At 37.1% G+C, this 26,829-nt stretch overlaps 1 protein-coding gene across 8 annotated transcripts in view; it reads left to right on the plus strand.

Moving 5' to 3' along the window:
- Positions 1 to 26,829, plus strand: part of PARD3 (par-3 family cell polarity regulator) — a 592,324-nt gene that overhangs the window by 412,921 nt on the left and 152,574 nt on the right. For 6 of the 8 annotated variants that reach the window (XM_052651068.1, XM_052651061.1, XM_052651063.1 and 3 more), the window contains 2 exons: positions 4,051 to 4,161; positions 14,039 to 14,281. In XM_052651068.1, the coding sequence (XP_052507028.1) occupies positions 4,051 to 4,161; positions 14,039 to 14,281 (354 nt within the window). The remainder of the gene's footprint in view (positions 1 to 4,050; positions 4,162 to 14,038; positions 14,282 to 26,829) is intronic. The other 2 variants (XM_052651065.1, XM_052651067.1) reach the window with 1 other exon arrangement.

Here is a 26,829-nt window from a genome sequence, read left to right on the forward strand (position 1 = left end):
TTAAGCAACTGTAAATTAAGATGAACACTAGAATAGATTGGCAGTTAGAGTGATGAGGATATAGCTACCTGTTTTTTTTTTCTTTCTTTTTATACTGTAGAATGGTTGGTGTATTTTTTTTTCATTTACAGTCTTTATTTCATTCTGTCAAAAAATTACAGCTGAGGGATCTGTTTTTACCCCAATTATCAAGTAATGTGCTATGCTTTTATAGTATGCCTTAAAGAAATCACATAATTTATTAACTAAAGCAGGCATGAAGGGAAATGTCCAAAAGCTAACCTATACACATTTTATCTATGGTTCATTCACTTTGTTCCTATATTAATTTGAATCTGTAATTTAAAAAAGGAAGGTATAGCAATTTGATAATAAATTTACAAATAATAAAATATTATATTCTGATGATTGGCAGCAGCCTGAATAGTTAAAAAAAAAAAAGTCTGTTGCTAAGTTGTGTCTGATTATTTGTGACCACATGGACTGTAGCCCACCAGTATTCTCTGTCCATGGGATTTTCCAGGCAAGAATACTTGAGTGGGCAGCCATTTCCTTCTCCAGGGGATCTTCCCAACCCAGGGCAGGCGATTCTTTACCACTGAGCCACGTGAGAAGCCCCAGCAGGCAGCCTAGGAAACAGATATTTTGCCAACAAATACAATTAAAGAAAAATGCAGTTCTTAAATGAGTTGGGATTCACAGTTTTCTTTTTTTTATTTTTAATTGTGTATTTTAGATTAAAAAAAACAACTAAAAGTTTGTAGACTGAGTTAGAAAACGGAAACTTTCTGAACAAAATAGGACAAAGATCATTTGAAAAAAAAATCTTAACAGTAACTAATTAAACTCAGTGTTAGATTGGGGCTGAAAATAGCTAAACTGCTTTAAAACATGGAGAAGTCAACCACCTCAGTCTTCTCCTGGACTGTTAACTCAAAGGGCAGATTCTTGTAAGATTAAGCTGTATCACCCACTCCAGTATTCTTTGACTTCCCTTGTGGCTCAGCTGGTAAAGAATTTGCCTGCACTGTGGGAGACGTGGGATCGATCCCTGGGTTGGGAAGATCCCCTAGAGAAGGGAAAAGCTACCCACTCCAGTGTTCTGGCCTGGAGAACTCCATGGACTGTATGGGGTTGCAAAGAGCTGGACACAACTGAGCAACTTTCACTTTCACTTTGGTTCAGATAGATGATATTGCTGGTGCCATGGTAGTGTTTCTCAAATATGATACAGGATTGAATGTATATAATCCAGAATGAGAACCAGTACCACAAAAGAAAAAGGTCAATATGGTGACAATGTAATGTTTGAAGGGTATTTATGAACTGAGAAACTAAATGGTTAAATGATTTACCTTAAGAATCCCTGTTATAAGTAAATGTGATGCATTAAGATGTGAACTTGACATTTTTCTTGAAGTAGAATTTAATGCCTTTTATATTTCCAGATGCCTCAGTGCTACAGCATTTTCACAATGGGATTCACATGGGCTTTAAATAACATCTACATGCTAACGACACACAAATTAATTTGTCCAGCCCTGAACTCTTCCCTGAACCCCTTGTAGATGCTCAATAAATTTCTGTCAAATGAATGAACATTATGTTTTAGATGATGGCTCCTCCTGGGATGTGTCAGCTGTTTTGGTTTGCTTTTTTGTTAATTCATTCTATAAAGATAGTCATTATGAAATTAAAAGACTCTTGCTCCTTGGAAGAAAAGCTATGACAAACCTAGCAGCATATTAAAAAGCAGAGACATCACTTTGCTGACAAAGATCCGCACAGTCAAAGCTATGTTTTTTCCAGTAGTCATGTATGGATGTGAGTTGGACTAAAAGGAAGGTTGAGCACCGCAGAATTAATGCTTTCAAATTGTGGTGCTGGAGAAGACTCTTGAGAGTCCCTTGGACACCAAGGAGATCAAACCAGTCAGTCCTAAAGGAAATCAAGCCTGAATATTCATTGGAAGGACTGATGTTGAAGCTGAAGCTCGAATATTTTGGCCACCTGATGCAAAGAACTGAGTCCTTGGAAAAGACCCTGGTGCTGGGAAAGATTGAGGGCAGGAGGAGAAGGGGACAGCAGAGGCTGAGATGGTTGAATGGCTTTACCAGTTCAATGGACATGCATTTGAGCAAACTCTGGGAGTTAGTGACGGACAGGGAAGCCTGGCACGGTGCAGTCCATGGATTCACAGTTGGGCACAACTTAGCGACTGAACAGCCACCACAAAGATGCTCATTATGTTTACCTCCTAAGCATTATTGATATATTGACAAAAACAAAGGGAAGAGAAAGTTTTTTATTTTTAAAGCTTTGTATTTATTAGTTTTCAAAGCATGCTACATATTTTCTCCCTTGTAAGAAGTCATTAGTTTCTGGGCTTAGGTTTCTAGGGAGTTTTTTGTTTTGTGTGTGTGTGTGTGTGTGCTTTTTGCAATGAAAATGATCTTCTAATTTCTAAATAACATTAAAATTTAGGGATATGTTTGCTTTGTGTAAGTTAATTTCACAGGCAGTTTTCAATGCCATTTAATGATACAGATAATTTTAAAGGAATAGCGGTGGTGATGCTTTAACTATTTTCTATTTTAACCTTTTCAAAATGCTTTCCCTTACTCATTTATAACATAGTGTTACTTTAGTGAACACAGGTGGTATTCCTGTGTACTCAATCACATATTTGCAATCACATTTATATGTATATATAAAAAGATGTATGCTCCCAACCATTCTAGTAATTGAGATTTCTGTCTCTCTTTTTGTTTGTTTTTAAAGATTTTCTCTTTTAAGTGAACCAGTTTTTTAAAAGCCTTTATTGAATTTGTTACAATATTGCTTCTGTATTGTGCTTTGGTGTTTTGACCGTAAGGCATGTGGGGTCTTAGCTCCCTGACCAGGGATTGAAACCATGCTCTCTGCATCGGAAGTCAAAGTCCAACCACAGGACTGCCAGCAAAGTCACTTTTTTTCTCTCTCTCTCTCTTTATATCAGCTTTGATCCTACCCTTTTACTCTTCTCTTTTTCAGTATGATTATCACCATAAGCCAAATTCCTACTTTGTGCTCAGTTGAGAATTCTCAATATACTTTATATACTTGTGAATGTGTAGTTGAGTAACTGTCTATAAAAGAGTTGTTTTTTGAAACATCTGGTGACCAGATCACTCCAGACGAATGTTATTTCTGGGGATGGAGCACATGCCTTCCAGGCAACATGGTCTGGTCTGGAGAAAAGCAGAAAAAAGGAACAGAGGAGGAAAAAGAATGGATACCAAGTTTGGGGTTTCTGAGGCATTTCGGATACAGAAGGGAATAATATCAGTGTTTTCTTGGAAAGCCTAGAATTCAGTGCCCATCTGTGGAAATGTGTGTGGACTGTTTCTGAATCACGTGTTTGTTCCTCATGTTTGTTTTTGATCGGATACAGATTTCCAAGTCAGAGATGCCACATTCGGCAGTAGCATTTCATCAGGTTTAGGAACAGTATTTGTTGAAACTGCCTTAAAGCTTTCAGGTTAATAAGCCCAAAGTACGGTCAGAGTGTAAGTTATCCTTTTTTGCTTTGAGCCTTGCAAATATGACCTTGTTTGTCAGCGTTTAAAGTATGACACATATTGCCAATAAACCTGAGTGTGAAAATAAAGAGTAGTTGTTTGTGAAGATATCATTAAAATGATGTTTGTGGATTTTCATTCTATAGTTCTAAGAGAAACCCACTCTGATGCAGATTTTTATCCTCCGATAGTCAGTTCTATACATTTATGGATTGTCTGTTTAATAAGGATGAACCATAAGGATTTTGTTATTTTTCTGTTGGCTAAAGAAAAACAGCTATGGGGGCCATTTCCAAAGACGGTTTTTCTCTGGAAAGTTGCAATTAAAGCGGATCAAAGTAATCTGTCTGAAAATATTAATACTGGGCAGGAGGCATTGGGGCCTCATTTTGAGGATGCTCACACTTCGTTGAATGCATAGGTCTTATCCCAGGAGAATGACAATGCATTTTGTATACATTGACAAGTTAGAATTTTTTGTTATCAACAGGTTTGGCAAACATCGAAAAGATGACAAGATTGAGAAAACGGGTAAAATAAAAATACAGGACTCCCTTACGTCAGAAGAGGAGAGAGTACGGATGAAGCAGGAGCAGGAAAGGTAGATTCCAGTTATTTGGGTGGACCTCATTCAAGGGAGGCGCTTCTGTTCCTTGCTACTCTTTCTTTTTTTAATATAAAGAAATTTATTTATGAAATTTGTATTTTATGCATTTATTTCTATTTTATCTTTCTGTGTCAGTCCAAAGACTGATGGTTGGGTGAATACAACATAAAAACAATTAAAAGGAAAAAACCTTATTTTACTTTGTGGCATTTAAATGAATTTTATTGGTTTTGGTTAAGATCTTTGCACAGAAGATGGTAGGCCATATGAGCATGGGTATTAAGAGAAAATAAATCAGCATTAATGATCACTGAAAATGGCAAAAATATGTAATATTCTGTCTCATTCACCTATGAGTATATAGTATATTATAATAATTTTAAAGAAATGTTCATATGGAAATAAAACTGAGTTTTTATATATCATTTAAAATATTTTGATTTTAAATAAGAATTGAGGAGGCTATTGATTTTTTACTATGTTGTTTTCCTATGAAGTCAGACATCTTTTTCCTCCTCCTGTTTTGCTATCATATTTTATATGACATTTTTTACTTAAATGTTTCTCCATCTCTTCCTGAAAGATTGTTATCTACTGCTGAATCATTTCATGGTGGGGACCCACAGACCAATGAAATGGATGAAAAGTTACTTTGATCACGGTTATAAAGCTAAATATCATCCATAGCTAGGGTTGTAACCCAGCATCTCTAAAGCTAAGTCGGCTATTCTTACTATAATTCTAGAGTTGTGGCACCTTTGATCTTATTCTTAACAAAGACAGAAAGAAAAGACAGGCTTTTCTGTGATTCATGTTTGGATATTTTTCATTCATCTTTCTTATACCCCTGAGGGTTATGTTTTTGTGTTTTTCTGGAAAGGTGTGATTCTCTATTTGTAGCTTTGCAGTTTATAAAATATATAAGTGGGGGAAAATATGTACTTTTAATCTATTTTACAAAATTGAGTCTATTCTTCCAGTTCTCCAATTAAAAAAAGAAAGTCATTCCACCTTTCTTGCTTTTCTGACTCTTTAATCCTCACCAATTTAGACATCCCCAAACTTAATAAACTCACTATTTTTAGAACAGGACACATAGTGTTCTCAGTGTTTGAGTATGGCATTTAAGTGTTCAGTAGTATTAACATCTACCTTATAAGACTTTCTTATCCCTTAAGGAAGAGTATATACCAGGTAAATGTATGAATACAGATTTATCCACAGGCAAATATGTGGTTTAGTTAGATAATAATTTAATGGATAGGAAGAAACATTATACTTCTCCCTATCTTGATGCCAGCTTAGGGGAAGAATGTCATTAATCCTGCACCATTTTTCATATTCTAAATATTCCCTTTTTTGCAGTTTAAGATGAACTGCTCTGTTTCAATGTGGAATTCTATCAACGTTTTCCAAAATCCTTTATAATGTATAGTCAAATTTTTACAGCCAAACAATGGTTTTACATAATGGCTTCCCTTGTATTATTAATTTGCCTAAGGCACAGTTCACCTCTCCACTTTGCTTTTAATCTGCATCTCTGTACCTCTAATGATGCAATACTTCTGGGAACTAGGTTGGTCCTAATGAATTTACAACGTACAAGAGGCCTAGAATAAAGAATCTTTTAGGGTCAGGGAACAAGTGAATGGTCCATTAAAAAAAATCAATTAGCCTCATAATTTAAGAAAACTGTTTGACTGCGTGTTTCAATAACAGTTTTTACAAGTATGTTTTATTTAAACTCATGGATCCTGTAACTGAGCCGGGAAATGTATGAGACTCATTGAATTGCATAAGTGGTACTTGTTTAGTGTTGTTATTTTGATAAAGCAATTCTGCTTTTGTAAAACCTCTTTCCTATTCTGTATATTGGCATTGGCATTGCTCCTTTTAAGAATGAAAACTGCAGCTTCTTTGGGAAGAACCTGACTGGAGGTAATAGAGAAAACGAAATAAGCCACTGCCTATGTTCTCATGACAGCTTTCCTTCACTGCTGATGGACAGTGAAACATCTCCTGTAATATTATTTACTACTGTAGCTATTTGAGTTCCAAAAATAATTTCGGCTGATTCTATCTAAAAATAGAAAACCTGATATTCCTTAGTTATTAGTTATGTCAGGTCCACATACCAAAATTTTTTTGTGTGTGTATCAATCCACGAAGCCTGAATATGATTTGATAGAATATTGAAAAATTAAAAGAACAATAAATATAGTTGAAAATGATTTTTCCTACCATGTTAATATCTATTTAGATAGTGAAAGTAAGTTAGATTCTTCAGAGCAGGGGTCTGAGATGGAATTTGCCTTCATTCTTGCTCACTTCTCTGCCTTTCTTTCCACTCGCTGCCGTCACTGGGAGCTGGGGTCTTGGATACATGCTGTCTACTTGGAGAAAAGAGGAGAGGGATCCTGGTGTGAGTCTGTCTTTGGGCTTCACCAGCTCTCCCCTGTCAGAACCAAAGACTCTTTGCCTGAGGTCTTCTCTTCAGAAGTAAAACAGCAAGGGTGAAGTTTGCTGATCCTGAGATGTGCTATTTTGATTTCCAGTTTTGAGCGCTGAGCCTGGTACCCTACCTGTTCAGTGATGCTGTTGACCACATTTGGTAACCCCTATTTGCTCATTTGGGCTTCCCTGGTAGCTCAGCTGGTAAAGAATCTGCCTGCAATGCAGGAGACCCCAGTTCAATTCCTGGGTTGGGAAGATCCCCTGGAGGAGGGCATGGCAACTCACTTCAGTATTCTAGTCTGGAGAATCCGCATGGACAGAGGTGTCTGGCAGGCTACAGTCCATGGGGTTGCAAAAGGTCAGACACGACTGAGTGACTAAGTACATTTAGGGACTTCCCCCAGTAACTGCAGTGCAGGAGATGCAAGAGACGCAGGTTCAATCCCTGGATCAGGAAGATTCCCTGGAGAAGGGCATGGCCACCCACTCCAGTATTCTGGCCTGGAGAACCCCATGTACAGAGGAGCCTGCTGGGCTACGGTCCGTGCGGTCACAAGGAGTCGGACATGACTGAGCAACTGAGCATGCACGCATGCACATTAGCTCATTCCACCTCACAGAAGGATGGGACTCTGATTCCCACATAACACAGGTTCAATTACATGATCTCTGTAACTCTGGGCCCGCTGAGCTTCAAGCATAAAGCACATCAATGGATTTTTCTGTTAACTCAGTGTCAGAGGTAATCTTTGGCTTTCTACTGTATTCTTGCTCTGTTGATAGCTTCATTTATATTTTAATGGTATATAAATATTGTGGTTTGGGGTTTCCCAAACAGCATTCATCAGCAGAAAAAGGGCTCCACATGCAAATATATTTGAGAAACACTTGGTTAAAAGCAGTTTATGCATATTTCTTTACTCCATTATTTCTCAACAGCCTAATTCTGTTCATGTACATTGTGAGTCACTAAAATGTGTGTGGGCATGTTCGTGCTAAGTTGCCTCAGTCATGTCCGAGTCTGTTTGACACTGTGGACTGTAGCCCGCCAGGCTCCTCTGTCCATGGGATTCTCCAGGCAATACTGGAGTGAGTTGCCATGCCCTCCTCCAGGGGATCTTCCTGACCCAGGAGTTGGATCCAGGTCTCACACATCTTGCGCATCAGCAGGCAGGTTCTTTACCACTAGCGCCACCTGGGAAGCCCACAGCCTAGAGAATCATTACTTCCTAACTTATTTACTCATAGATATAGATCCTTCTTCACTATTTTTTCCCACAAAGTACTAGTATCTCTCAGAATTAAGAGTCATTTGGGAAATACTGATGACAAGTAAAGACCATTGGCTCCTAGTTTAGCCATGTCCAGCTCATTTATCTAACTGGCTATAGAAATCAGAATTGAATTTTTTTTTTTTTTTATGATGACCACAATAAGTTTAGTGAACATTCATTATCTCATATAGATACAACATTCAAGAAATAAAAATTTCTGGCCTTTTTGCCTCCAATTTCCAATCACTGGCATTTCTCTTTTCAGTTTTACCAACTGTTTCCAATATCTGCTTTGAGTAAGTTCTTGAAATTTTGATAGGAAGTTTTTTGTGGTCTTTGTTAGTTGATAAGATCCTTTTCAGAGACGGCATGTGTTTATTTGTTAGTTTTTGCAGGATTATCATTTTAAAAATATCTATCAGAATATAGCAGTAAGGTTTCTTTAAAGTGCATGAATAAGAATTAGTGAAATTACAGAAGGAATGAACTATATAGCAACAATAGGTGCATTCCCTGTGCATCTAAAAGAATAAACAATTTTCACTTCTTTTTGGCTTGAAACTTAGGATTCAGATTCCATGAATTCTGACATCAGAACCCAGATATTCTGGATAATTTTTGGATGCAGGTCACATATTGTCATTCAAATACAACTCAACTTTTAAAGCTTATCCTTTTAATGGAACAATATTTTTCTATAATTTAGAAGTGTTCTTCATATTTTCTCTGGCCCCTTAAATCCTTCAGAAAAGTCAGTTCTAATCAATGAGGTTAGTTCATCAGACATATTTTAAGAACTTATTGTGCAGGTGAACAGATTTTTAAAGAATCTATTAACTTCATGGAAATCCAGAATAGACCAATACTTGGGCAAATTGAAACAGATTTTATTGACAGTCTGTAACTGGAGTAGGAAAGTCGGTTTTATTTTTGATTAGAGCTTTCTTAGATTTGGCATTATAGCATCTCTTTGAGTTGGAAATAATTGTAGTTGATTTGACATTTGTGAAAGCCGGAACGTAATGTCAGTGAATGAGCAAGTATCTGTGAGAGAGAGTAGTGAGTGAGTGTGTGTGTGTGTGTGTGTGTGTGTGTGTGTTGGTTAGTCAAATATCATTCTAGTGGTTTATTAGCATAAAAGAGAAATTTTTCTTGTTCACAGTATATTAAATAAATAAAATGACGGTATAAAATTTTTATTCTTATTATTATTCTTCCTCTGTCAAGAATTTCTTACCTTTGTTAAGATGGAGAAAAGATTTAAACCTCATAACATTAAAAAATCAACATAAGACATTATAATCAATTGTGAAAGTTGATGACCACAGAGCTTTGGGGAGGAGAGAGGTTGGTGGGGCTGGAGTTAATAAGGGACACTGTACAGAGATGACCGCTGGGGTCTAATCTAGTTCTCAAGAACTCAGCATTTAGCGAAGTGAGTAATTCTGTCCCCACGCCTAGACAAAGGGCTGCTGATGGGTGTACATTCTTGTAACTGCGTAGATTCTGGAAAAATGGTGGTTGTGTTAGTGGATAGTATTGTCTCTGTGAATGCTTTTCTTTGATCTTTTTTTCAACTTTTAATTATTTTATATTATAAATCTGCTGTTTCCTCATTGTAGCTTTGAGGGATGAAGTTTTGACTCCGCCATCCCTAACCTACTATAACCACTGTGGTTTTTAACAGCTGCCTTCTTCCCTTGAATTGGAAATGCATCTTTAAAACAATTGCTCCTATTCAAAAATTTTTTCTAAGAATCCATTCAGAACATGGAAGGCTTTTCCAGTCAACTTTTGTCCCAATACTATAAACATATTAAAATCCTACTTAAAATGAGAACTCTTCATATTTAGTGGGATATCTTCCTTCTTTGGGGAATTCAGCATAGATACTCCATTGGCAGCATACATCTAGGTAGATGGCAGTTGTTTGATTTGCCCAGCAGGGTAAGGTGAAAATTGAAGATTTTTGGTGTCTGCCATTTGCTCAACTGTTTTGAGGGGCAAGTCAGCATTCAGTCAGTTGACCACAAACCTATCTTTGGTCAAACGGTTTTTTCCAGTTGCCTTGTTGCTTACATGTCATTCTGCCATGAAGGTAGGATTTTATTTGATGACTTTCTCTAATACCGGTTTTTAGAGAGGAAATGTTGTTGGGAAAAGATCCAGGAACTTTGTTCCCAGAATCAGGCTTCCATATGGTAGTACAATAAGTTGGGGGACAAAATTTTCCCCAAAAGAGTTGATTTCAAGCTCTTGAACATTGTTTTGAAGATAGTTTACACTTATCTAATATGTAGCAATCTGAAATGTATTTTAATTTGCATGTTAAAATAATATTAGTACATCCTATCTTTTGTAGATGTTAAAAGTGGTGTGTGGGTTTTTTTTTTTAATTAAAAACATTAAAGGTCAATTTCTGCTTCTTGGAGTTTTAAAAAACGTATTATTGAGAACATTCCATGTATTGAGCCTTCATAATGTTGGAGGTAGAAGTATTTTGAATACAGTAGAGTAATTTAAGGAACCATTGATTTTTCTGTCTTGAGGAGTTGGTTCCTTAATAGTAGTACTTATTAAGCTTTGTGTCTTTTCTGGATATGTAAGGACTATACTTATCGTCATAAAAAAGTTATTTTCATTTTACTCTACAGCAATTAGTGTTAAAAGCCATTTATTGTAAAAGCAAAAATTCTAATGAATAGAAATGTTACAAGAACAGAAGTCTTGTGTGTTTTATCTTCATCATGCATCATCCATTTTAATTAGAGAAAAGGGTGGTGAACACTGTGACAAGAGTCTGGGATGAAAATCATTAATTGATGTCAAGCCGAAGAGAGACTGTTAGCATGAATTTAGTGACAGCAGGAAATAAATTAACCTTATTACTTTATTTAGTCTATTACATTATTTTGTGTATTATTTTCTATGCAGGTTCAAGGCAATTTCATTATCATAATGGAAAATACTTTTCTTTTTCTAACAAAAAAGAAAGGTGTGAATATTTATGTTTGAATATACCAAATTGAAATGATAAATTCTTTATTAACATTTTTAAAGGTCTTAATAAAAAGTTTTAGTAGTTGTTTTCACATTTTTTTCTTAACATTGCAAGAATTGGGAAATAGTGCCTGAATGTGTTGCCCATCCATGTCAGAACAGCTGTCTGCCATCATTTAAACCTCAGAATGGTTCTCTTGTTTATGGCTCAAAATGACTTTCTGGGCTGCTTGCATCAATAGACATTTATTTCTTTGGCTAAGTTTTGTGCTAATCAGTTACTTTTGTCATTGCTGAGATTTGGCCTGAGATAAATTAGATGGATACTGCTAAACAACAACCTGACTGTTCAGAAAAATGGATGAGTCTTACATCTTAGGGATAATTTGTGACCCCAGGGTCACCGTAAAACAGCAGAGGGGGTGTCCTTTTATAGCATTGACCATCTGGAGCTGTTAAGGGCTACACTGCCAGACACCCTCTTTTTGAAAAGTTTTCCTTAAACTATGTTATTTTCCTTAAAACCATTTTCTCTCCTGAACCCCAAGTTTTTTTTTTTGTCTGAAATGAGAAAAATAAACATGAAAATATATGACATGAATATATAACTTCTGGTTGTGTTGTGGTCTCTTTTCTCACTTATAATAAATAAGACATTCAAATGTAAAAGTATAAAATAAAATCATTGTGTGAGTTTTATTGGCTGAATTGTCACTAAAGTGCACGAAAACCACAGTGCATTCCTCGTTCTAAAGCTCTGCTTTTAGTGCCATTGATGCAGCAAGCTTTGTTAGCATCTATTTCTAGGATGAACATTAAAATACACATTCGTTCAGGGTAATTAACCAGATTTGTCAATTCTTTGAGTTCTATCCCACTGTCGGTGGCCACAGGTAAACTGTAGTTTTACATTTAAATTTGTGATCCATTTTTAGTTAATTTTTGTATCAGGGATGAGGTTTAAATTCAAAGTGGGTTTTGCTCTGTTTGGTTTTGTTTTCATTTTTGCCTTTGGATGTCTAATTGCTCCAGCACTATTTGTTGAAAAGACTTATTTCATTGAATTGTTTTCGTATAATTATGAGAAATCAGTTGGCCATACTTGTAAGCTCTTTCTGAGTTTTTTGTCCTGTTCAACTGATCTAAGTGTCTCTCCCTCCATAGAAACCACACCATCAAGTGTGATTCCTCCCACTTTTTTTGTTCTTATCCCAGTTGTTTAGCTATTCTATCCTTTGCCTTTTCATATAAATTTAAAAATAATCTTGTTTGTATCTACTAAAGTCTTGCTGGAGTTTTATAGGAATTACATTAAGCTGTTTATCAACTTGGGGAGAACTGACTTTACTACGTTGAGTCTTTCATTCATGAAAATTATATGTCTCTCCAGTTTTTAGATCTTCCTTGATTTCTTTCATCATCACTGTATAATTTTCAGCATATAAGTGCTGTATATGTTGTGTTAGGTTTACACCTATATATTTTATTCATGTCTATAAACAAACCTTTTTAATCAGTGTATTTCATTCTTTTAGTGGATGTAAATGACATTTTAGTTTAATTTTGGCATCTGTGTTCACTGCCAACATATAGAAATACAATGGATTTTTACCTATTAAGATTGTATTACTATTCTGTTACCTTACTGAACTTTCCTTTGAGTTATAGGAGGTTTTTTATAGATTCCTTGCGATTTTCTACAAAGACCTCCATGCTGTCTACAAAAAAGAATGGTTTTATTTCTTCCTTTCCAATCTGTATGCCAGTTATTTCCTTTCCTAAGCTGACTTCATTGTCTAGAATTTCACTATGTTGAGTTATGGTGGTGGGAGCAGATATCCTTACCTTTTTCCTGATCTTAAGGGAAAGCATTCAGTCTTTCTCCATTATGTTATCAATGGGTTCTTTTTGTAGATGCTTTTTATCAAGTTTAGGAAGTTAAGTTTTGCTCTATATAGTTTTTTTGAGGAATTCTCTCATGATGACTATTGAATTTTGTCAGATGCTTTTTCTGCATCAGTTGATATAATCTTGTAACTTTTCTTCTTTATCTATTAATATGATGTATTACATTGTTTGATTTTAAAAATATTGAACCAGCCTTGCATTCAGGCAATAAACATCACTTTGTCATGGTGTATAATTCTTTTTATATATTACCAAATTCTATTTGCTAATATTTTGGTAAGGAATTTTGTTTCTATATTCATGAGAAATACTGACCTGTAGTTTTCTCTTTTATTAATGGACTATGTTCATCTGATTTTGTATCTTTTCTGTATTCTTTTAAATACATTTATGTATCATTTATTCTAGCAGTGGTCTACTTTGAATATAAAAAAGTAAATAACTTTGCAATAAAATGTTAAACAGAGCCCAAAGTATTGCTTTTATAAATAAGATTTCACTTTTAAATAAACATTTAAATTTATAAGTGTGTAATAGAAATATTTTTTCCCATTAAAAGTTATCAAAATTCTATCAAGGGTTGTTGAATTATCTTCAGCTAACTAAGACCAACTTAGCACAGTATCAATAGATTGATTTCAGAATTTGGTTGAATGCATGCCTTCCTGTCCTTAATCTCAGGATTTTGCGAGCTCTGTATACATCACAAAAAATAAAAGTCAGTATCATTAAACAGATCTTTTGCCACTAATAAACAATAATAGTGTGGATTCATACTTAAGCTTCAGAGTATGTTGAATGTGTATGGTATAGCTATAATGAGAAGATCATACATGTATATACATACATAAATGTATGCAAATACAGTGTATGTGTGTAGAACTTTTTAAAAAATGACTTTTTGCCTCAAAAGATTTCATGAATAAAATGCAAGTGGATGCCTAAAACTATTCCTAGTGGATTTTTAGAGTTAGTTAATAAGTGATAATTAAAAATAAGATGTAAATTATGAGTATGTCTTATTGACATGAACAAAGCTATCTGAAATGATAATTTTTGAGAATCCATGATATTACCCTGATAATCTAAAATTAATATAACATTGTTTATCCTATCCAGCTTCTTAGAATTGCATGAAAGAATATGTATTTTGCAATGTATTTTGATGAATGTTCTATATCCAGTTCTTAGGAAAGGCATAGTTTTTCTTGCTCCAACTTATTTTAATTTTACAGGATTCAAGCCAAAACTCGAGAATTTAGGGAGCGACAGGCTCGGGAACGTGACTATGCTGAAATTCAAGATTTTCATCGGACATTTGGCTGTGATGATGAGCTGATGTATGGGGGAATTTCTTCCTATGAAGGTTCCATGGCTCTCAGCACCAGACCCCAGAGCCCAAGAGAAGGGCATATGATGGATGCTTTGTATGCCCAAGTGAAGAAGCCGCGGAATTCCAAACCTTTACCTGCAGACAGGTAGGCTCCAGGAGCAATCAGAGTATTGCTTCCAAATCAGCTATTATATAGTTTGTGACAAGAGAGTAGATTGTTCATCAGTTCTAAAGCAAGAACTGCCTTTTATTAACGACCTTTAAAAAGCTGTTGTGTCTAAGAGCATCCAGTTTACACAAATCACAGCCTAATGGAAGGAACACTAGAGATTTTGATAGCTTGTCTCGTGATCCCAGCGTATTTCATCTTGTTCTTAAAATGGTTCAGATGGGAGAACTAACCTGTAGTTTAAAACTCAGATAAAAAAAGTTGAAACTGGTTCTTCAATTTAAGACTTTTTTGTTGTTGTTGTGCAGTGAGCCTCTAGTTATGATAGTTAAATAGATGAGCAATGACATGATTTGTTTTAATTATGGTTTATTTGGGCCTTTTTTTTTTTTTGGTGACATGATTTTCATGTCATGAAAGAATTACTGAATGAGATGTATAGTATAGCCAGTCTTCAAACTGCTTGTTAACAAACCACAGGTCTGATTGTGTACATTAGTATAGCACAAAGGAGTGTGATGCTGACGCTATGTTAGTGGTTATATATTTATTGCAAATTTTATCTGAAACAATTTAGAAACATCTTTTTCCATCCCTCATTTATATATTCAGGCACCATATAAAATTAATTCATGAAGAAAATAGTACTCGTTTCTTTTTATTTGAAACACGTCCATGCTGTTGTCATAAACAATACACTCATTCCATCCCATCTTATAATGGTGTCTTATAATCATTGCTCTATAGTGGAGCTGTGCTTTGAACATTAAAAATAGTAGGTTTCCCTTCAAACTAGTGGTTCTTTAGCATGCATCAGATACCTGGAAGGCTTCTTAAAACACAGATGGATTAACCCTTTTCCAAAATCAAAATTCCGGAGACATCACAGAAATTTAAATTTTGTGTTTTGTAATTATTTTTTTCAGAGATAAGCTGTCCATTGAACAATGATATTGCTAATCCAAAAAGTTGGGAATTATGGTACCTGTGAAGTATTTTCTTCATCAACCTGTAACTGAATATGAATTTGGCTTGGAAATAATGGCTTTACCTCCATTGCCTTTTTCTGTCAGAATGAAAGCTGTAAAAAAGTGTTGCTCAGACTAGAGACTCTTCAAAAAACGATCTCTTGATACTGCCATATAGAATTAAATTGCTTTGATTATAATGTTATTTAAATATGTATAAAAATAAAATAGGGCTGAACTCCTTCTGTTTATAGCCATTATATAACTATAAAACCAAACATCTTTACAAATTAAATACAAGCAAAACAGCAAAACCATTACATGCAAATGAACAACATTACTTTAATGTGGCCAATAATGTTTTTTCTTTAATCTGAAGTCTCGCACAAATCATGAACATGAACATGGTGAGGGATGCTCCATGGCAGATTTGTTTCAGTTTGTTTGCCTCACAAGCCAAGGGCTGGCTCAGTTCGGCCATCACTCTTCTCAGTTAGATTCTGCGGTTCTTTTGCATGTCTGTAGCCAGGGATCTTTGACCTGTGCACCCTATCCATGTATCCTAAGGCATGAAATCCAACCGGCTTCTCTATCATTAACTCAAGACATCAGTGAAAGTAGCATTTCTTGATGCCTCTGTATGTATAAACATAAATTCAGACAGGGAAATAACATACAAGGTGATCTAGAATACGGTTCTATTAACTTTCTAAAAAGTTAAATAATGGAAACATAAAACTTGAAACTCCTCAGAGAGAGTTTATACCCAGTAAAGAATCTCCCATCAACTAACTAAATTTCACCCAAGTTTGCTGTTGGTGTCAGATGAACTTTGCTATTCAAATTTTTGGATTTCATGGGAGCATCTCCAGTCCATTGACAGTGTGAAGTGTAGCCTGAATCTGTTCTGGGATGTTTATTGTTCACTAAGAAAGCCATATTCTGAATTTCACTGCTTATCATTTTGATTGATCTGATGGAAATGTGGATTTGGTAGCCCCACATGGAAATAACCAGGGATCATTTATTAAGTGCTGTGAATTTGATGTCAGAATGGGCCACTTTGTCCATTTCCACATATTATTTATAAAATACTCTTTTCTAGAATAGCTTCATACTCTGTCCGGCAATATGTCCATGCCTGTTTACTTGACTTGACGGGTGTACTGTTATCTGACTGTTCCCTTTGGCCATAGTGTCATTGTTATTACTATTTATTAATGCTCTTGATAACATTCTGTGTTTTCGTATTGGGTGGATGCCAGAGAAGCCAGACATAGTCTTCTGTTTTCTATGAATGACAAAGCTCAAACTTACAAAAGTTTTGGTGTATTTAACTTTTATCCTGCTTGTAACCAGATTCTATTGTCAATGATTCCTAATCCTATGTCTCTTTGGTAGAGTGTATATCCTATTTGATTGCTGTGTCTTCAGAGTGTGATGCAGCTGATCAAAATCAAATCAGAACTCTAATATCAGTTTGTTTAATAAGGTCTGTTTACAGTGAAGCTGTGAAATAATATATAATTTCCATATTGGGTACAGCTTTATCTGGGCATGCATAAATGCCCATTACTCACCTATGACCGAATCATCATTTTATTCAAAATGTCAGCCTGCAGGTGTGTTATCATAAACTTTACTCAATGTTTCTTGACACTCAGCAAAACGTTTCTTTTTGTAAGTTATACAATTTCAATCCAGAAGTTTTGTGTGCTTCGAATTCTTAAAAAAAAAATATTGATGGAATGACAGTCAGTATGTTTTTTATTATTTGAGGGCACCAACAATTCGTACTTTTATAGTAAGATCCCAGAATCTGTAGTTAAAAACTCCAGAGAAGGATAGTTCTAATGGACACGTGCTGACTGTCACCATGCAGTCATTTGCCACCAAGAGGGCACTGTCCTCAAATATAATTGAAATAAAATAGTTACTGTGCTGCTATAAATCTAAATAGCAGGAAAATAGTAGGCTAGACTCCCCCAGCTTGCTGAGGACACCTTAATGGAAACATAAATACCATAATCACAAGCTTTTTGCATGCATTTTACGACTAAAGAGAAAATGCCGATTTTAAAAGAAAAGACCTCTGTGAACTTGTTTTCTCCCCCATTAAAAACTGGAATCCAGTTGTGTCAAAAGGAAGTCTGCCAAACACAGAGCAAACTAATTTTCTTAACTATGGGCCATTATTAAACATGCGCTCTTTTTAAAAGGTTGTGTCATATAACAAAGTTGTATTTGTTATTCAAAAAGTCAAAGACCATTTTATTTACTTACATTTACTTAGTTTTTTTTTAAAATCTCTGCTTTTCTTGAGATGTGAGAAAGATATTTCAAATGGAGTCCGTCTCATTGTAATGTGTGTTTTGCAAGTTGATGCCCTTGCTGATGAATGAGCTCTATGCTGACCCCATCTCAGTGTCCCTCCTACCCATCTCTGACCTTGGCCAGCTCCGTCCACCTCCTCCATCTGCCTGGACCACCTCTCTCTCCCTACTCACAGAGGATCCACTTTCCTTCTTCTTGGCCAGCCCCGTGAACACTATTCCAGATCCCTGCAAGGAGCCTGCTCCTCAGTCCCCCTTTTTGTCCCTTAGCCTGTGTGTCTCTGCTGCCACTTCCTCATAGCTGGTCAGCTTGTTGATGTCTTGATCATGTTGCTTAAAAAAAAAAAAAAAATCCTTTTACCCTCTGGCTATTCTCTGCCCTATTTTCCCTCTTCACTTCTAATCCAAACTTCTTGAAAGATTAATCTAGGATTGATAGAGACTGCTGTTTCTTCTGTCCTGCATCTTGCTCTCTCCATGTGGTAGGCGGAATAATGGCCCCTGCAAAGATGCCCCGCCCTAGTCCCTGCTGCGGCTGCTGCTGCTAAGTCGCTTTAGTTGTGTCTGACCCTGTGGTCCCTGGAACCTGTAAAGAGGCTCCTTCATGCAGCCAAAAGGACGCTGCAGATCTGATTACATTATCTTAAAGTGGGGATGTTTCCCTGGATTCTCCAGCTGGGCCCAGTGGATCATAAGTGAAGGCGAGAGAATCAAGGTCAGAGAGAGACTTGAAGATGCAGACTGCTACCATAAAGGCAGGAAGGAGCCATGAGCCCAGGAGTTCAGTGGGTTCTAGAAGCTGCTAAAAGCCAGGAAGCAGGTTCTCCTTGAAAGCCTCCAGAGGAACCAGCTCTGTTAACACGTTGGCTTAAAGTCCAGCAAAATTCATTTCAGACTTCTGACCTCCAGCACTCAAATGTGATAAACTGGAGTTATCTTAAGGCAGTAGGTTTGTGGGCATTGGGTTACAGTAGCCATGGCATGTTAGTTTCCCAATCCTGGACTCCTGGTTCAGTGAATGCTTCTGTTTTTTCCCTCTGGGTCACTCTGGCCTCCCTGAAGCTCTGTTCTTTTAGTTTTTATGTCCAGTACTGCTATCTCTTGCTTCCTTTCTGACTCTTCCTTCCCTGTCTCTTTAGAGATTCTCTTCTATTTGTCTCCTAATTTGGGATTGCCTGAGGAAATAGCTCTGACCACTGATAATTCCTATGTGTTCCTTTGGGTTATAGCTTTAACTGCTCTGAAGCACTGGTGATACTTATTCTGCACTAACTCGGTCCTCCATAAACCCTAGATTCTTGGGGCTAACTTCCAGCACGTGCTTTCTGTGTCTCCCAGGCACCTAAACCCCATCCAAAACCAAGTTCATTGTTTCTCAGTCCAGACCTCCTCTACTATCATCAGCCTAATCTCAGAGAATGCTGTCACGACCCTCACATTGACTCTAGACGATGTTTTCTTCTGCAGCCAGCCTCCCTCACCAGACATCAGTCAGTGACAGAGGCCTAAGGATTTTACATTCCGAATGATTCCAAACTCCTTCTCTCCTGTTCTTACACACGGATGCTAGCAGTCGTCTCTTAGCTCTTCTCCCAGCCTCCAGTCTTGTTCTCTTCAAATTTCTACAATACCTGGAGTTTTCTATCCAAAATTAAAATCTGACACTTCATTCTCTTGCTTAAATTTGTTCTCCAGCTGCTCATCGTCTCCAAGATGCAGGCCAAGCCCTCAGCACGATGCCTATGGGCCCCGGAATCTCTCGTTTTAGCCTCATCCTTAATTATGTCATATTGGCTCACACCATACTTTTCCTAATAGAGGATCAGCCTCAAAGTATAAATCCAACTTCTTCTAATTCTTGGATGCCTTAAATGGCTCTTTGGTGTTATATGCTCTGCAAATGTTACATTTTGGTGAGTAAAAACAAGCCATCACCATTCATTAAGCTATTCTAATATAGTTAGAGATGCAGCAATTAAATTAAAGGCTGAAGTGACATAAACAACCCAACAAATGAAATCTTGAAAGTAATGAAGCCATAAATAAGGTCATGGCTAATTTTAAAGACTTCTTGTTTAATTCTTTTTGTTGATTAACATTGCCTGAAACCATAATTTGTTTGGAGAACTAATGTGTAATGGGGGTTGTTTATTTATATATTTATTTTAGCCTTAGAGGGAGTTTAAATATTCTGCAGAAATATGAGGATAAATGGAAACTATTTTAGACCTTGGTACTTACTTGGCAAGCAGTCCTCCAGCAGAGTGTGTTCATTTTGTTTGAATGTCTTTCCTTTTGCAAGGCACTGAATTTTAGGGTCTTTGATGATGAGCTGGCCACACTTTTGGAAATTCCCTTTAGCCGCTTGGTATTTCATTTGATTTTAGCCTTCCCACAGAAACTCTAAAATCCTGCTTTATATGCAACTCATCATGGTAACTCATCTTTTTATTTTGACCCAACCACCTGGTTCTTCTGTCCTTTAGACAGTCCAAACCTGTGGATTCAAGTACCAATCTTATTGGTATTTAGTGGTCTTAGGTTGGTGGTTCTTTCCTTCTTGCTTCTGCACCAAGATGGAATGTCAATCAGTTCTTAATATAAATTCATGAGGATTTATGTGGAGCCCTATTGTGAGATGCATTTTCAACTTCTTAGGAGACTTATCAAGATCTGAATTCAAAATCCATTTTTAAATTAACTTCTCAGATGTTCTAGCGCTTTTCCTTGGACACTTCCAGCCCTCACTGTGGATGACTGTTTGATTATTCTCTGTTCGATGCTTTTTCCTTTCTGCTTCCTTTAGTGCCCCATTGGTTGATTTTGTGTAACTTCAGTAGTTGATTAGTAATGATGTTTGTCTTCTTTTCCAATCCTTAGTCCTTAGATTCTTCCACTAAAATAGATGTGGAGATAGGAGTGTGAAAATTTCAAGCCTGTATTGTCACAGAACAGAAAATGATTAGATAATTCATATATTCTGTGGCTCTGTAGTAATTACTTGATATACACTTCAAATTGCATAAAAGGGACTCAATAAATCTTTGTAGAATGAATGAATGAATATTATTATAGACATTTCTGTAAAACTCAAAAAATATTTTAAAAACAATTTTCTTACTTTATACCTTTCGTAATTAGTTCTAGCGAATAAACTACACAGGGTTATATTGCTGAATCCTTAGGAATACAGAGTTTTCAAAATATTTGTCTTTGAAGTTAAGTACCTTGGGGCCAGATAAGCATCTCCAGGGTGGTTCCTTTTGGTACGATCTCGGAGTGGGTGGGTAGCTCTTTCAGCTTAGCATTTTTCTGATGACACTTAGAATTCTTAAAGAAGGTTGGGAGCAGAGATGGGCAAGATGCAGAAGAAACTGGGGCTTACTGGAGAACATGGGGTATCCATGGAACAAGTTAACAGACAGCATGACTCCCGGGAGTTCTGTGGAACTGCCAGCTGTCGTGGACTCGGACAAGGACAGTGAATTCTGGCACCCCGTTTCTTGAGGCATGAGGGTTTTCTCTAAATTTCACAGTCTCCATGTGGCCTATGAAGGAAAGGAAGACCTAGGAATGACTTTGATTCTATAAAATTCTAATTCTGATGCAAGAGAGTTCTGATTTCAGTTTCGGTTTTACACACTGTGTGGGCATAGCTTAAAAAAAAATATCACCTGCTTTGTGACAGAAACTAGAGCTGAGGATAAATACTTAATTCAAATTATTCTCTTTTCCTTCTCTTTCTTTTTTTCTTTTCCTTTCACGTGGATATTCAAGCTTTGCGAAGCGGTCAAGGGCTTAAACTCTGAACAAGCCCTGGATTCTGGTATGGATTCTTCTTCTACCCTCTGTCCCTCCGCGTCCCCAACACTTACTTGGCAGCTACAATGTACAAGGATGTGGGAGGGGTCTGGATACAGAAATGAATAAGAGATTCCCCTCCCATTTCCTTTCACTTGGTGCCGTGTGACAGACCATGACCTGTGTTATACACAGAGTGATATGAATTCAGTAGGGAGGGGAAGGCTGCTTGGGTGACACCAGACTGGTTGCCATTCCAGGTGGATTCTGGGGTCTTGCTGGAGTCTCATGCCTGTGGAGGAATTATGCAGTTTGTGGCCTAAAAAAAACAAATTATGCAGTTTTCTGCCTAATTAAAAAAAAAGTTGTTTTTTCATGAGCATGATATTGGAGAATTCTCTATTTTTTTGAAGCATATTTTGTGTGTGAAACTTTTAGGTTCCTCAACTTAATTTTGATGCTACAGTTGATGCCTGTGGCTTTTTACATTCTATACGGATGCTCAAATGTGCCTGGCTGAGGACATTTGATTGATTTCTGTAATTAACAAGCAACTTAACCTGCAGAAATCTGGTACAGGACTTAAGCTTGAATAGTCACAGATTCATTTCTAAACCAGGGGACTAGGGTGACAAGGGTTATGACCTTTGATACACAAACGAAGACGGTGAGGGCCTGGGGCTGTGGTCAGACCCTCTCCCAGCCTGTGACGTGACGTGTGGACAAGCTCACCTTTGGAGACACTGTGTGGCTTCCCTCTGGAGGTGTGGTTGGAATTTTTTCAAGAGCATTTTCAATAGCTCTGTGATATATTTAAATAAAAATGACCACTTAATTCCATAATATTGGTATTATAAATGCCTTGTATTCATTATATGATAATTAATTAAAATAAGGTTCAGTGTTAATATGTAGTAGAGTATTATGGATGTTTTATTTATGGTACACAGGAAATGTCCCTGGTGATTTTTTTTTTTTGCTCCTAGTTTAGAAATGATAAATCAAATATGAAAAGGAACTAGATGTTTTTCTTTAATGGTGTGTCTTTTTCTGGCACACACATCCATGTAACTGGCATCAGCTACATAAACGCACCTCAGAAAATCAAGTCTGACTGCACCCAAGGATAGCTAAATGCCCATCAAGGAGTCAATGAATGCATTTGAGTTGTTTTAATTAGCTAGGTGTGATTTAAAGGTTGCCAAAATCAAAAAGGCTTATTCATTTTTCATCAATAATCACTTACCTTAATATTTCATTAGAACCTGCTGATTTGCAGACCTCCTTCTGGGCTTTGATTCATTATGACTGCAGACATAATTTAACTTTCCCTCTTTTTCCCATTCTGTATTGTACTCTTTCATCTGTGAGACACTGTTAAGATGTTTCCAACATTCATGGGGCTGCTAATTGATCCAACTTTTTTTTTTTCTTCTTTAAACTGTACTTAAAGCTGAGGGTTCTGGCTATGGAAAGCTCTCTGTGTGTATATATGTGTGTGTGTGTGTGTGTGCAAAGTCAGTTTTCTTTCATCACTTGAATATCTGGTAATAATGTGCAAATTTTCTGTTTCCTATGTTCTGAGAGTAAGGGCTGATTTCTCGTATGCAGAAGTCAGGAAGTAAATAGTTTGGGTGCAGTCTTAGACTGTGCCGTTAATCTGAAAACATCTTGTGTGTGGCACACACAGCAGATGAGACTATACTCTATGCATATACCTTGTTTTCAGAACAGTTCTCTGGTTGCTTTAGATGCAGACCTGCCCTTCATCTCTGCACTCCTTTGTATCCTCAGGTACTGGCATCATCCCCGGCTTCTGTGATGCCCCCTTGGGGGTGCTGCATGGACGCAGGGAGGCTGAGAGATGATCCTCACATTAATATGGCACATGTATGGAAGACAGCCATTCCTCTTCTTAAATTTTCCATTGACTATGTACCTGATCTTAGCCGCAGACAGTCCATGCAAGAGGTGGGGATCTGATTGGAACTTCTTGAAACCTCAGATTTCAATCACCTATCCTTAAATGTGTAGAAAGTCCTCATTTTTTTAGAAGTCATTCCTCTAAAACATGGAAACAGGTTAGATCCCTAACACAGACTGAGATTCTAACAAAAAAGACACATTAATAGATAAATATTTTTACTTTTCCAGATTAACTATAAATACTCTATGTCTCCTATATCCATGTTTAACAATTTGTATAAATTACATATTATTAACATTCACCAACTGTAGCAGTTTTGAGGCGAAGTAAAAATTACTTCATGTAAAGAAATAAAAACTTGTGTGCTTCAAAATTCGGTAAATATACGTTGAATTATAAATATTTTCATTGGACAGGAAGCTTTCTTTTAAATATTTCCTAGAAAAAGTAGTGCTGACTTTCCTTATGTCCAAGATTTCTGTTACAGAAATATGTCTGGAAAAATTGAATGAACCACCAGCAGATATATAGATATCTGCTTATGGAGAATTTAAAGAACACTTCTGCATTTGGAGATATTAGCCACCACTAAAAATTAAAAGTTGTTGTTTGCCCAGAGCTACTCTTTACATCTTGCTTCAGAATGTTTGTTGGAAACCCTGTCCATGAAATAGATTTCTTAGAGTTAACATGACTTGCTTTGGGAGAGTACGTAGAGTTCCGTAATTTTACACTTGGCGTATGAGGCTCTTCACGATTCTGGGAACAGGTGTGGAGGTGGAGTGGACAAGGTCTCTTTGCTAGACTTCTCCTTTATCTCCGTGATCTTCTCAGCCTGCCTGTCCTGCTTAACAGTCTTTGTTCCTTCTGCCCTTGAATAACAGGTCTGAGGAAGCACAGCAGGTTACATTGTCCCCTGAGGTGGTTTTAGATTTTGGTCTTGGCTCTGCCATTTGCTTGAATGGCTGGCAAGTTATTTAACCTCTGTGAGCCTCCTTAAACTCATCTGTATTTAAAATTTTTTGTCCCATTGTTGGAGCATATGCCAGCTGTGTCCTGATTTTTATATTTAGAAAATACATTCTTTATAAACGTCCATTATGATCTGTGTTAGCAACTGTTGGGGGTAAAAGAGAAATACAGGTCCAGCCTCTGATAGTAATGCTCTTCTAGTCTTTTGGGAGAACAACAGACGGATTTAAATAACACAACCGGTTTTATGGACCATGCTGTTTATTCTAATAGCTAGACCAGAATGGTTTGATTGACTTTTTAAAAATCTGGTATGTTTTTTACCATATGGCCAAAGCCATATCTAGGGTGCCAAGCTAATAAGCCTTCTTTTCTCTGCCAGTGAACCATGAAAGTTGTTAGCAAAATGTTTTATTGTGAATTGATCCATTTTCCAAGCTCTTGGTGATATAAACACCATCTTAAAAGATAAAGTGTAGATTACCAAACATTAGTCACTGAAAATTTGTTGCACCAAAGGACCATAGACCACCTGTCTATGGGATGACCCAGAGTGGAAGGTACATAATATGGGTAGGGTGCCTGAAAAATGTGATAAAACTACCCTAAATCAGTTGGCTGTGGGTACACAGTACAGGTTATGTTCTTTTGAATGATGTTGTAACATGAGAAGAATGTAAAAACGTGTTTAGTAATACTTTGCAATAACATATTTTTTTGAGATAGGGTTTAAAATAGAATGACTTTGTGCTTCCCTCATTTATGACAACTTTTTCTACAAAGGGCTCAATGTGCAAATTCTTCTGAATAATAACCACTAATTCCTGTGTATAGCAATGTAATGATGTAGTGGGATTAGTTTGTCCTCTAACCGATCAATTCTTAAAAGAGTTCATGGCATTTCTAGCGTCCTCGTACCATGAGACTATTTGTATCTTTCACTTTCTCTCCTCCTCCTGTTCGTGTCTTCCTTTACATCCTTCAGCATATATGCTGCTGCTGCTAAGTCGCTTCAGTCGTGTCCGACTCTGTGCGACTCCATAGACGGCAGCCCACCAGGCTCCCCCGTCCCTGGGATTCTCCAGGCAAGAACACTGGAGTGGGTTGCCATTTCCTTCTCATATATACCACATTTAAATTAGCTTCTGAAAAGTCCTTTCACCTCTTCCATCCTCACAGCCCTTTCAGGATGTCTCTATGGACTGATTTTTCTCCTGGTTCTGGGTCGTATTTTCCTCCTTTTTCTTTTTCTGAATTTATTTAAGTTTGGCTGTGCTAGGTCTTTGTTGCTGTGCGGGTTTTCTCCAGTTGCGGCGAGCAGGGGCTGCCCTCTCGTTGCCGTGTACGGACTCGCCACTGTGGCGGCTTCTCCTGTGGAGGCGGGCTCGAGGCTGCCAGGGCCTCAGTAGTTGCGGCTCCTGGGCTCTAGAGCACGAGCTGAGTAACTGTGGCACATGGGCTTGCTTGCTCTGCATCATGTGGGATCTTCCCAGATCAGAGATCAAACCCATGTCCCCTGCTTTGGCAGGTGGATTCTTTACCACTGAACCACTAGGTAAGCCCCCCTCCTTCTTCTTCTATCTAATAATTTTTTCATCAGCTGTCAGATATTTTGAAATTTAGGATGTGGAGGATTATATGTTGTTCTGTCCAGTCAGAATTACCTCCCTAAAGTTTAGTTTGGGTGGCATCAGTTCTGCCAAAAAAAACCTGACTGCAGAATCAAGTCCAGACTTCTTAGGGTAGCAGTCTCCTCCCAGAGAACCATCAAGGTCTTAACCGTCTGTATCGTCCTCTTCAAAACCCTAGTCACTCCAGGATGTTTACCAGCCTAGAATACATCAGGTATTTTTCTACCTCAGTTCCCGTTGCATGCACTTTGATTTGTTTATTTTTGATCAGTCTGGGATTGATGCATTCAGCTCTCTTTATCTCTGTTGTTAAAATCCCAGTTCTCCAAATGCCATCTTTCTGCAGTATAGTACAACTAGTTGGAATGAGTCTGTCCTTTTCCTTGGATTCAAAACAGTTTGTATGTCTACAAACGACTTCCTTAAGTGCTTGGACAGCATAGTTGGAAACTATCTGTCTCCCTGCTACTTTTTGCATGATTTTTTTTTTTTTTTTTTGACTCCACATTTTTCTATATGTTGTCTTTAGCAATGGTGGGGAATCGTTGTTAAGTCATTCCCGAGAACTGTGGTTAGGACCTGACTGCTGCTAGAAAGTTATCTCAGACATAGGGTCCTGATCACTCATGTACACAGGCTACTTTTCCTGTTAGGAAATGAGGACTTATCTATAAGTAGTTTTAAAGTGGGTGTGTAGGATGAATGAATGAAAAAAAAAATTTGGCTTCAAGTAGTTTAGTGATTTGATTTAGGGATGGGGGAGCCCGGTGGGCTGCCGTCTATGGGGTCGCACAGAGTCGGACACGACTGAAGCGACTTAGCAGCAGCAGCAGCAGCATTTACCTAACATGTGACTTCAACATGTAAGGATAATTCAATTCATAAATGTTAA

Source organism: Budorcas taxicolor, chromosome 13 (genome assembly GCF_023091745.1).
Source record: "Budorcas taxicolor isolate Tak-1 chromosome 13, Takin1.1, whole genome shotgun sequence".
Classification (NCBI taxonomy): domain Eukaryota; kingdom Metazoa; phylum Chordata; class Mammalia; order Artiodactyla; family Bovidae; genus Budorcas; species Budorcas taxicolor.